Genomic DNA, 14194 nt, shown 5'->3' with positions numbered 1-14194 from the left:
CATTTTTAATAACATTAACAATATGAAGAAACGGAACAATTATCAATATGTGTTTTTTCTTGGAACAGCCAATTGTGAAAACGAACTGCCGTTTGATTCTGTGTTGACAATGTCTTGAAGTGCAGTCTTGGTTATGCAGTTGTATTAAATTGTATTTGTATGTAACCCTGTTTGCTATAATTGCTGTATTTACGTTCAGACATAGCATGTTAACGTACCATCCTATCATTTCCCTCCCTAGCATGCTTACTGAACACCCAGTCAAAGCATGTAATAGTATGCTATGCATCGTTCAATCATCTACGTGACGTAGCATGCCTTGGAATAGTTCAGTAACGCCGTGCCTTAGCATGCTTAAAATTCCTTTCTCTATCATTTATAACCAGGCAGATTTAGACAGTTTATTATACTGAATATTCTGCTTACAATAGTTTATATAGACGTGTATTTCTTATTTTCTAAAAGGGGATGTAACCGTCAATGTTTCAACACTTTCCGTGCGAAGAAAAGGTTCTATAGAGAGTTTTCCGCTAGATTTTGACGTCAGATTTACGTCACATGACGTATATTCAGATTTAAAACTGAGTATAAATAACGTCAGCGATGAAGTACCAGTGGTTTTACAGAGAGGTGGGGAAATGGTGTCTTACCGGGTCACCTCGGAGGTGAGTTAGAGAATTGCTTGACGTTCCCGTGCAAATTTGTACCCGAATTGATACATTGGTGTCTCGAAGTCAGATTAATAAAGAGAGCTAATAATTGGAAAAATAATTTAAGGTATATTTTTCTGATAGATAATAAGATGCAATCAACTATAACCATTTTATTCAAGTCATATCGTAAGTATCGTAATAAAGACAAATACAGCCTCGAGACCAACTTGGGTATCAGGTCTTTCCACAAGAAGGAACAACAAAGTAACCATCATAACGTTACACAAAGGCACTTATAACTTCGCATGATGTCATTGTGTTATTGTAAGTTGGTTTGCTTGCATTGTTACAATGCACCTATGACTTTAAGTTATGAACGATTGTAAATAAGTGTGCGTTATTTATTTCTTGATTAAATTGTATGTATTATTGAAGGCCGCCGCATTCTATATGGACGTTTCAAACAAAGCAGCATTCATCGTCTGGCGGGGCGGCGATTCTGACTCGGACACCTTTATCTTTGTAAGAGGGTTTTAGTGTTCCTTTTTATTTCTTCATGTTATTAATCGTATTTATATACTATCATCAGCATCATTGTCACCATCATCCTCGTCAGCAGCATCATCATCATCATACTGGTAAATTATACAAATTTGTGACTGATTGTTTATATTCGTAATTAGCTAAGGTTGCCGCTTTGACGGACAAATCGCTTTCTTCATTTTTGACATTATTACTTCGACATGCGCTGATTTACTGTTTTAAGTAATATTTTCATTCTATCATAAAACGTATGCAAAAAGGTGCAGATATTGAGAATTTTTTTATAGATCAATGCACTAATATTACTTTAGAAAGATGCTTGATGTTAAACACCCAAGTGCCGGGTCGCTGAAACGACCTTTGGGACGGCACGATTCTCTTACCATTCAAACTAACGCTTCGATTTATTTATGTTCTGTGTAAAAGTTATTTAGAAAAACGCCGAGGACTTATCATTCGTTAATGTCTAGTTTATCGTGAATTTGCAATGTTACGTTTGAAATTTAATTAAACTGGAAATCAAACATGCAGTTACCACTTATTATACTAGTTTATGCCTGTGTCTCTTCTTCCTAAGTTTGGGACCTACCAGCATGGCGATAAAGAGCTGCTCGTGCAGCCACCAGCATCTGCCGGCACCGGCCATACCATAACGGAAATTGAAGAAGCCAGTCCGACTGGAACAGACTTCCTGATAAACCCTGAATTCGGTAAATGCATACATAATTAATTTATTCGATCACTGGTACAAGTTACAACTAGATGGTGACAGTACTTCAGATAAACGCCATTAAAATCAACATGTGTTTCGGTATCGGTATAAATGTAATGGAAATATATGTCCTGGCTCATTTCCAGAAAATAATAAATCCAATGATAGCATCGTTAATTATGTCAGATCAATTTTGGCAGGTTGATTACCCAAGTTAAATATATTATTTATTTGTTTACAGTATAATCAAATTCAATGCTCATTTATACTGTTTTTATAAGCAATTTGATCATATAAAAAAACGTATGTTTGATTGTTGTGGAATATCGGGTTCAATCGTGATCTATCGATTATAAACACATTACTAATTGCTAGCTTTATGTCTAATTAGATTCAAGCAGAATGGAACAGTTGATCGCATCAAATGCCAAGGACTCCGACCGAACGAAGAGGCAGACATCTGATTATGAAGTTGAAATCTTCTTCGTTATCGACTACAGTCTTTATTCATTGTACGAATTTGCATATATCTGCGTATAATACCTATTTTAAACCTTTACGATAAAACAGTGTTGTAACCCTCGTTTACGAAAAACAGCAAAACATAATTAAACAATATTTTATCGTTTCAGTGTTTGTTTATGGCCTTTTTAGTACTTAAGCATTGATGCCAGTAAGTTACTTACGTAACGGAATGGGAGTTTGGCGGTTTTAATTTATGTATTGAACTTTGGTAGTTATCTCTAAATGACTAAATTGTGCGTCTCTCGGAGTCGCTGATGAAAACTTATTAATTATATAACCCAGAACTCAACAAAACATTTACAAACAAATTAGATTAGCTTATATATCTGTATCAACGCCATGTTGTTGTTGTTTTCTAGCTGGTATATGCAAATGACTGGCACCGATTCAGAAAAGCAAACATCGGCGTTTTCAACAATTAAACAATTCTACGCTTTTGTGTTAAATGCGGTAAATATCATTTTATACATTTCGATAAACCTTGTATATCTTAGCACACTGTTCCTTCTTTATCCCATTCAAGTTCTCGTGTGGATGTGTAGAAGCTTTATTGCGTAAACGCCTGCATAAGTTATGATAGGAAGTGGAGAAAGAGTGTTTGGTATTTGTGATTGTTACACGAGTTAAAGTTTAACAGTCTTATAGAGTAATAATATAAAACAAGGCACTGCCTTTGATGGGCTTTCGCAGTAAGGCATCCGGATGAGTACATATGTACGAGTTATTTTATTAATGCTAGTCAAAACTCTTACTCATATGACTTTCACTGGTATCAAAATACAATGATTCATTTTAAAACTTAGAAAAAATTACTTGTGAGATTATGGTAATTTATGAGCCTCGCTACATATCTGAATAACTGTCATCGGTTACCAGACTATATCTGAAATCTTATAACTAATTTCGAGCCGCTTTGTACGACAAGACCAAGACTATGACAATACCATTATACCATGCCTTTTATTTAAAAAAAGGATGATTCAGTGCAGCTAAATTATAAAGTGCGTTTGTATAATGATGAACACAAAATTTAATTTAATGCATATTTAATAACACTATTTCAGTTTCCTTGTGTGTTTGAGGGCTAAGCAAAGGGCTAACTTAAAATGCATTTAACAAATTAGAAGTAGTTCTTGCTTGTTTTATTGTTGACTAGGGTTTTGCTCATTCGTGTTCTTGCAGTTTAGACTATTTCAATGATGAAAGTAGCATTTCAATTAACTAACTTCCTCTTTTCCATAGTAAGAGTCATATTTCATACGACTCTTAAGCATATTTTTTATTCGTATGACTAAAGCACGTATTGACAATGTTTGCCAATCGTATGTTTCCTCATGTTGTCATGTAAGTATGACCTGAGTGTAATAAAGATGTTTGTATTGTATGTTTTGATAAAACATAATAACACACTTAAAAGAGATATCTGTTGATGATCAGTATTTAAAGAAATAGTTTAGTCTGGCTGAAATGTTAGTTACACTCATTAACTAATTAAAGATTCGATATACCAAGTTCTGTTTAAATGAATAATATGTCAGTGTTTTAGTGTGTTTTCTTTCACAAATTAAGAAACAAAATAAATTTGAACACAGCTGGATAAATAATTGCTTATACAAAATCTGTACATGAAAGACTGAAAAAATAAGTATAAAAGTTGAATTGTGGGACCCAAAAAGCACCGTTTACATTAACATGCATGCAAAGCCTTTAAAGAAATAACATATAAATTTCAAATGATGGTAAGAATACCAATTTCATAAATATTTCAAATGACTTCAAAAAAATTGAAAAGTTCTTGACATAAAGATTACCTGTTTTTCATTTTTTTAAAATGACATGAAGAATACTCAATTCTAAAAATGATGTTTAAAAACACTGTGCTATGCTGAATTCAGCCGCTGCCCTACTTCAGTATCATACGCCCATCGGTCTTCAATCAGTTTTTTCGCACACAAAACAATAAATGAGTACGCTGCATATTGTCAGTTCAATAATATAATTCTTACAAAGGATCTAGAACTAAACATTGCATAAGTTGAATGTATTTCTCAATGTTATACTAATGAAAAGATTTACTTGAGTCACAAGATTACTCAGGAAAACAAATAAATGCTTATTTCGATTTGATATAAAAATATGCTTTATATAAGAAGCTATCTATTTGTCTCAGAACACCATTATTTACAAATTACCGGTCAAAAACGCTATGCAATAATTTTACAAAGAATACAATTACTTGAAATACTCAATGCAGTAGTCCTATACAGTTTATAATAATTAAGATTCACACTGCTTTGGTTTTACACAATGTATACTGCATAATTTTAAACGCTTTCAGACCCACACTCAATTTTGGCTGGAGCTACGTTTCATGTTTCCAACTAAATAAATAAATAATAATACTGTTTGGTATGTCTAATGGTTGAACTGTTTCTATTTAAGATTTTGGTCTTAAAGCAAATGTTTTTGATTCTTATCCGTTTAAATGAACTGCTAGTCTTAATGATGGATAATGCTTTATGTGTACTTTATATCTCCATAGAATTACATACCAAAGATGAACTTGTCTTTTTCAGATGAGCATTCGCTACAACTCTGTGACGGGTTCAGGGTATAGCATTAACCTAATTTACGCGGGTATATATATTGCCACTGTAAGTAGCGCACAAAAACACACACACATAACATATATAACATTCGTAATTTATTCGGGTTAGCTTGCATTACAGGTATTTATTTATTTTCTAAAAAAATGAGGAAAGGTATCAACCGCAAGTCTTATAAAAGTCATATAAACAAACTTGTTCAAATTTATAAAATTTAATAGTTTGTGGCTGGCATTTATTGTGATATCTTGAACACCAACCAACACAACACAAAATAAAAGCAAACGATGAATAACCTGTAGAAATCTACGGACGTTCCGTACGTCGAGGACAATCTAGAAGAATACGAAGTCGATGGTCGCCGAGTGTTCTTAACGAACTCTGTATTGCCTGCCTTCAAGGACTGGGCAAACAGATACCTAAACGCGATCTACAACTTCGACGTAGCAATGATGTTTACAAGGTAATGTCAACATCCTATTATGGTTTAAACTTGTTCTCGGTCTACAGGTTCTATAAAAATGTGATGTTACAATAAACTCATAACGTGAATCACGAAATATATTTATAGCATATATTTGTTCGACTCATGCCCCTGACCAACGAGCATTGGCATCTGTTGCCGTGTTTTTGTTTGCATCAACACATGGAATAATATTATCAAAATTACAAGAGTGTCATGATTGTCCTTGATCGTTCATTTAACTATAGTGATTGCTTAATTAGTTGCTAAGACATAAAGCAGTTGCCTAGCGAGCAAGTTGTCCCTATGGAGGTCCCATCCATGTTGCTAGGAAAAGTGATGGTTAATTGGGAAGCAAACCATTGTCGAGGTAATGATTTTTATCTGAGTTAAAATGTATTTACTTATAAAGTTTATGGTTAATAAGGATGTACGTGTTTTTTAAAGGAAACTAGTGTTGCTTGGGAAACAAACTATTGCCAAGGAAGTTAAATGCCACTTATTTAGAGTGTTAAATCTCAGCTTTAGAGAAAACCAAGTTTTGGAGAAAACAAATGTTAACTATTTTGTTTCTTATGTAAATATAAGAAGGATTGAACAAAGGGCTTTGTAGAAACACGATATGCAACTCAATTATAGAAAAAAAAGTACAAGAAAGTTGATAGGGAGTCACCTAAGGATAATTTTTGTGGTATTATTTTCTTAAATTCAAGAAAATGTTCAATGTTTGTTTTTTCCGTTCGGTGGCTATAACAAGCAGACTTTTGTATGAACCAGATACGTTTAGAAGGATAAAACAGACCACCGAAATTACATTCACATTCATAATATAAGTTATGTACACATGTAGATTAAGGTTTAAAAAAAGGAACTGTTTAACCAAAATAAAACCCTTTTATGTGTCAGCTTGTTGTTATTTTATGTTGCGTTACATTTAAATTGTATGCACTGCAAATATCATTCATTGAGTTATATGATTTGAAGGATGATATCTATGTGTAGGAATAATAAAACCTTCTCCTTATATGATTTGGACTTATCACCTTGTCTCTAATCATAACAAATGTCCACGTGCTCCACTTGCTACGTCATTTGTAAATGCTTATTTGTGCATTTTGTTTTGTTTTTCTCATAGGCCAAGTGGCTTATTGAACCTGTATTCAAAATAAACGATCTATATCTCTATCATGGCAAAACATAAACAAACATCAGTTAAGATTGATAATAAACCTTCAGCACACAAATACATGTCTGAAAAACACTTTTTTTATTTCAGTTATAAAATGGGCAGAATTTTCAACAACACGTTTCAATCCATTAGAGGTACCAAAATGTTTTTAATTTTTTACAAAATGGCAAAGAAGTAAATACGAATTAAAAACTAGTCATCAGTTATAATAGAGGGATTCGATGGCTCTATAATATGTTATGGTAGACCGTTGTTAGAAGTGAACTCCTTTGTAACGTAATGCAAACTTAGGTCACCTGTTTCATCATTGTACAAGTCATGGAACAAAGAAAGAGAAATTGTGTGTTTTTTTTACCTGCCATTGAGCTTATGAGTAAACAAAACGATACATAATAAAACGAAGTCATGCATAAAAAACTTTGCAGTCAACACGATTTTTAATTGAATTCGATCTAAATCATCTGCGGCTCTGTCAAAAAAACATCCAAACGAGTGGCATGATAGTAATAAACAATGTTCTTATGATGTAGCATCGAGCTGTAATATTAACAAATGTAAACGTGCACATGCATTCAATTTCGAGAAACAATTAAATGCATTTTGAATATTATTCATTTAGTTTCCCGCAAAACATGTAATAACGAAAAACAGAGTTAATTAAATATTTCAATCAGTATATTTATTTTTGCTTAGAGTGGCTTCGTTAAGTCTTGAATGTCGCCAAAAGTATTTTAATATTAACAAATTGAATGATAATGATTCACAAACCGACAATCAATACACGTTTTCTACCTTAAGGGTCCAGTGACAATTTTCACATTAAAAGAAAATACCGATTTTTATTAAAATGTCATCATATGGACATTATATTTGTCAAGAAAGTGTACGACTATCTTTTTAAAAGCACATTGTTTTTCGAATATTACGCACCTCTCCCATTGTTCGTAAGTGCTACGGCTCGTTCTATATCATTCTGGTCCCTCAGTAGGTCATATGTCTATTTAAGGTCATTTTCTACTGCAGGTATCGCCTATACCCCCGGAGCGTGTAGTAATTGGAAATACAGTATCACCGAGGACCATTTTGTGGCGCGTCTGGTTTCGACTGCTTCACACGAGCTTGGGCATAAGTAAGTGAATGAATTGCTTAAAACTGCATTCAGAACGCGTTAAATTTTCATTTTCTAAAATGATTCATGCCACTGAATCAAAGCTCAGTTGTACAATAATATACAATGATTCACAGGCTTTTGAGCTAAAGGCATTGCGAGTTAAAGCAATTAGATTTTTGTTTTCTATTTCTCTACGCTTTGTTGTAACTGCCTGGCCATATCAAGGCGAATCAAAAGTGCATAGTGCTATGTTCAGTGAAGTTCATCCACACTGATCAAAGTGTTGTACACAAGTTGTAAATTTTCTTAAAAATCAAATATGATACTTGGGGTTTCTAAGATGTAGAAATCAGAATGACTTCTCGTGCTAATCGGTTAATCCATTTTTAAATAAAAATATAATTGTGTTGATGGTCTTAAACCTTTAACATGTGAAAATAACACCTTTATAAGTAATGCTTAAAGTAGATATGTCAGTTCTAACAATGTTTCTCAATCTCATTTAATTCAGCTTGTTCGCCCAGCATGATGGTACAGTCGACGGTATTGGCGAACGTTGTTCCAGTGCCGATATGTATGTGATGGGTACACCTAGAAGCATGTCTTCTGACGATGCCAGAAACATCCGCCAGTTCTCATTTTCTTCATGCTCTATCGATTACTTTACTGCGTACATAACGTCGTTAAACATGTAAGTCGTATTCATTTAAAAATATTATTGAAATATATTAGATTAAATTAAGTTAATGAATAAGAAGGACCTAGCGAACGAGGCTAATTATTGTAACTAGTAAAATGCAATGTTTCTTACAAAATTTGAGACAACTTTTTCAAGTGGGCTTGATTCATGTAAATATATAAGCACACACTATTTCACATCTAGAAGTTAACAACGATGCTGTTAACTTCAAGACAGTGTTGTCGTATTGATATTATTTGTCAAGGAATTGTTAAATGTTCGTTCCTAGGTGGTTTCAACAATATTAAACAATAAATTTCAATGTATAATCTTGTAGTATAATGTCCCTTGTTTTGGTGTTTGTATGGCTGTGAGTATTACGTATTTTAACATGATATTAATAACACTCTAGGCTACTAGACTTGTCTGCAGTATATATTGCATTATAAGTCATTCGTTTTAATGATCATCTAAAACGCAGTGATTTCCCTTGACAAGCAGGGGATATATATCTGCCACTACAACATAGATTTATACAAGATGTATGTAAATTATGATTACACAACCTGGCTTTCAATTGATGATTTATTTTTATCTTTATGAATGTCTTCACTTTTATCATTTATTTTAACATGAAATTCATGGTGGCAGTGAAAACTGTACGGCAAAGGGAAGTAACCGATGTAAGGATTTTAATGTTAAACGTGTTAGGTACAACTTATGTGCGCTGACATTACGAATATTTAGGTTTTTATAATACCTTTCGAAAAAATGACATAATACAGTATAAGGTGTTACTGTAGAATATTCTATCTACTCTTCAGTGGCGAGAACTGTCTGGCAACACGCAGCGCAAACTATGACACATCTGACCTTAACCCTTATTTAGGTGATATTGCGGGTCAGGTGTACACTCCAGATCAGCAGTGTGAATTATACTTGGAGCCGGTTCCTACCTCTCCAGGGTACATACATTTAAATGTTTTACTGCTAACACTTCAAATGATATTTCTGTACATACGTTTCTGATGTTGTTTTGTCGTTTAACATGCGTCGACCCATTTTGAGAAAAAGTTTCTTCCCATGATTGTATGTAATTTGAATGTTGCAGATCGCCTATCAATCGAATTACAGCGGGATTTGTTCCAGAATGAACTGTGTTGTTCCTGACACTAATGGCAGTTATTACTATAAACTCGCCTGGGAGGGTACAACTTGTGGGGATGGAAAGGTATGTGGCCGAGGTGGTTTATTATTTAAAACAATATATATCTCTTCTATAGGACAACCAATTTAAAAAAAACAAAACTGGTTTTGGTAATATTACCAACATTTTAAAACAAAGTTCTCTATATGATATAGCCATCATTTTAATAATAAAATTTTCTCATCATTGAATCAATAACTAAGACCTGATGCATTTTATCTACCGGTATGCAGATACAATACAATATAATAACAGCTCGTCGTAAAACTTCTACGTTTAAGAACTATCTTGTTTATCCTTTCATGCGCAATCCAAAATATCATTTACAAAAAAACATATAAATGTTGGATATTAATAACGGGACAACTTGTTCCATGTGGTACCATGAGTTTAAAAAACGTTGTTTTTTGTTATCTAATCATTGTGCTTAGTGTTCTTGACTGCAAGGTCATCATTTTGAAACAGAAGGTTACCCAATCTAGTACCAGAATTCTGAAATAAAGTGTTTTCCACTCTAGTACCAACATTCGGAACAAAGTGTTGTTTCAAGGTGGAACAACAATTTAGAATAAAATAATTGCTATTGTTGTCCAGGAACAATTTTTTAACATGAAATCATCTGTAAGACCATTTTAGAACAAAGCGTTCCCAATACACGTAAATATTGTCTAAACATTTTAGAAAATATGTTTTCACTTAAGAACAGGAATTTAAACGAAAGCGTTTTGAATGTAGGCTTGGCGTTGTGCCAAAGGTGGTTTTTCGAAGTAGATTCATTTTTAAAACAAATTTATTCCTTATGTAGCAAAAACATGTTAGGAACAATGTGTTCACAAAGTGTGAATATATTTTTGAATAAAGTGTTTTATAATGTAGGAAAACAACTTTGAACAAAGTATAATCATAAAATAGCAACATCTCTGTTTAAAGTAATTCTTGTTTAATTTAGTATAACATGGACAATAATAAACGACTGAAAGTACTGTGGAAAATGGCGAAAGTGAATACACATAACTCATACACAAATATCACTTTGATTGTCACCAAATAAATTATTCGAAATTAAACATAAGAAAATACCCATTATTATATTTTCGGTCCCTCTCAGATGTGTAGTGGTGGATCATGCGTTACGTCGTCCAGAGCCCCGGCTGTAGCGGCTGGTGAGTGGTTTAGTTGATATGATATTACGGATTTAAAGTATAATTCCCAGAAAGGTAAGGTCGGGAAAGCAAATGTTTGATCCATGCTTATTAAAGATGCCCCTATTACTATTTGTACCCTACGTTAAATGGCTACAATCTCAGTTTATCAAAATGGGCTAATAAATAGGCTTATCAAAGTCCGTTATGCCTTCTCTATTTTTTATTGAAATCTTGAATCGTTGGAAGATATATAATGTTAAGTGTTTAAATGTTGACACGTTAAATAATACCAAACAAAATTCATTTTAAAGCACGACATACATGAGATAAGATCCTCTACGTCTTGCAGTTCATCTTCGTCTTCATATTTTGCTCTTTGAAACTATAAGCGATTGAAATTTTGCTTTTTTTCGCCATGCATATATGTTAAAACCTAAAGACTGTTTGTCAAAGACGCCCATAATATGATGGTTATTTGTTCAAAAGGGTAGTTAGGGGGCGTTTGTTACGTTTTCGTGCTTAAAATTGCGATTGTAAATTTTTGTTTAATTTAAGTTATGTCAATCCCGGCAAAACACATTATTGGTAACAAAAGTGATAAAGCATGCAGTTTATCTGTCAATTCAAGTCCAAGCTTGAACTTTAGGTTCCCGGAGAGACTATTAATTCAGTATATTACAATTATTGACATTATTGTTACGACAATGCGTCTGTTGTTTTAGAGGCATGTATGTTCGGAAACAACCCAGGCATCGTGACGTATGAGACGGTACCATGTAATGAACTACTGGCGTTTCCAATCACCTCATACAAATGCTACCAAAGTTTCTATCTAAACGATTACTGCGAAACATGCGAGCAAATCCGACTAAAAAACGTATCGATATTTTCCATTTTTTTCCTGACGGTCGCCAGAGTTATATGTTAGAACATAGAGACTATCAGTCAAAAGACGCCCATGAAATGATGGTTATATGTCCAACAAGGCAGTGTTTATGTTTCTGTGCTTAAAGTTGTAATTATAGCATTTTGTTTGATTTTAGTTTTGTGAATCGCGATAAAGCACATTATTGGTAGCAAAAGGGATAAAGTATGCAGTTTGTCTGTCAATCCTAGTCCAACCTTCTAACTTTAGTCTCCCGGAGAGACTATTAAATCAGCATATAACAATTATTGACTTGATTGTTACAACAATGCGTCTGTTTCTTAGAGGAATGTATGTTCGGAAACAACCCAAGCATCGTGACCTTTGAGACGGTGACGTGTAGTGAATTACTGGCGTTTCCAAACTCTTCATACAAATGCTACCAAAGTAACCGTCTGAACGATTGTTGTGAAACATGCGGGCAAATCCGATTAAAAAACGTTAACACCACCGATAAGAGTAAGTTTATACTTAATTTATTTTACTGTGAGTGTAGAGAAATTTATTATTACTAATGCAAAGCCATTTTCGAGTGCATGGTTTTGCGCAAGTGTGTGGTCTTGTGCTTACGGTGAAACCGGAGAATTTGGCGAAAAAAACCCTCGTCCGACTTCGTCACCAATAACAATGCTCACTTTATCTTAAGGCCGGTATTCGAACCCCAACATGTTGATTTGTTGTGAAGCGGTGTGTTATTGTTTACTTATTTAAGTTATCTTAGTTTACCTTTTTAAATAGTATTTTACAAAAACTGTTCAACTATAGCATTAAAAAGGATTCAAGTCCAAAACCTATCGGCATAATATTCCATTTTTCTGTCATGTTTTTTGAAAGAGCTCTATTTTGAACTTGTAATGATTTTTATTAGGCATTTTCTTCACAAATCAGGCCTTTAAATCGCGAACGAGTCCATTTTACCTTAAGGCGATTTCCCTTTAATGTGAAATTAAAAAAAAACAAAAAAAAAAAAAAAACAAAAAAAAAAAAAAAAAAAAAAAAAACACAAATTATGATTAAACAGCAACAACATGAAATTTATAAATTTTATCGTTTAATGGTAATGTTTTCCATAACTTCAAGAATATAAAACGGTTACAAAAATGTTTTTAATTTAACGCACAATTATATGCTTCTGTTAAAGTTCATAATTATTTAAAAAGAAACATTGTTGTAAAATAGTTTCTTCGAATATTTTATGCGATTTGTAAATTGCAGATTGCACATATGGAGATCGATCGCCGTTATGTAATGTTGATAAATGTCCAACTTATACTGAAGACTCTAGAACTCGAATATGTTGTCAAACATGTGCAACTACAAAAACAACAACACCAATGCCCACTTCAACTACACCAACTACGACTACACCAACTACGACTACACCAACTACAACTACACCAACTACAACTACACCAACTACGACTACACCAACTACAACTACACCAACTACAACTACACCAACTACAACTACACCAACTACAACTACACCAACTACAACTACACCAACTACAACTACACCAACTACAACTACACCAACTACAACTACACCAACTACAACTACACTAACTACAACTACACCAACTACAACTACACCAACTACAACTACACTAACTACGACTACACTAACTACAACTACACCAACTACAACTACACCAACTACAACTACACCAACTACAACTACACCAACTACGACTACACCAACTACAACTACACCAACTACGACTACACTAACTACAACTACACCAACTACAACTACACCAACAACGACTACACCAACTCCAACTACACCAACTACGACTTCACCAACTACGACTACACCAACTACGACTACATCAACTACAACTACACCAACTACAACTACAGCACTATACTACACTTTAACAAAGCTTACAACGACTACCACTACTCAAACAACGACTTTAAATTCACCTAATGCGACTACCACTTCCCAAACTACAAACAATTCTATACCAGCAACGACACCTACTACGACTACTACATCAACAACTTCCACAACACCAACAACGACGACATATACACCGACTGCGACTACAACTTCAAGAACTTCAACTACCACTGAACCTGCTATATCCCCAGCAACTGTTTCACCTAGAAGGATCAGGGCTACAGTGATCTTCCTTCTAATTTTGTTTCGAATGTCGATTTAAAGATGCACCATTTCTCCCAAATGAGAATTTCCACAATTAAAATATTGTTTTAATATTCCAAAGATAAAACAAATGTCGAAAACAATAGTTTGAAGGAAACCGACTTTAATTTGAAAAAAATGATCATAAAACACATTATTTCTACCTTGTGAGACTATAGTAGACTACAGGAAATATTTTAGCATTCACCAATCATTTAATATTTTTGAACTTTTTGGTATTAAATACACGGTTATCATCTTGTTATCAGTAATAAATATTTTCCATA

General features: G+C 33.6%; 1 protein-coding gene across 1 annotated transcript; it reads left to right on the top strand.

Annotated features, from left to right (window-relative positions):
• Nucleotides 1-603: 603 nt before the first annotated feature.
• Nucleotides 604-13838, top strand: LOC128222376 (uncharacterized). Its single transcript, XM_052931351.1, has 11 exons — nt 604-665; nt 1243-1291; nt 1774-1906; nt 2300-2442; nt 5010-5087; nt 5342-5502; nt 8314-8493; nt 9306-9429; nt 9593-9712; nt 10797-10858; nt 13733-13838. Exons 1-11 carry the CDS (start codon nt 604-606, stop codon nt 13836-13838), a joined length of 1218 nt encoding a protein of 405 aa, XP_052787311.1.
• Nucleotides 13839-14194: the final 356 nt, after the last annotated feature.

This window comes from Mya arenaria, chromosome 16 (genome assembly GCF_026914265.1).
Source record: "Mya arenaria isolate MELC-2E11 chromosome 16, ASM2691426v1".
In the NCBI taxonomy this organism is placed as follows: Eukaryota; Metazoa; Mollusca; class Bivalvia; order Myida; family Myidae; genus Mya; species Mya arenaria.
This window is presented reverse-complemented; position numbering and strand designations above follow the sequence as displayed.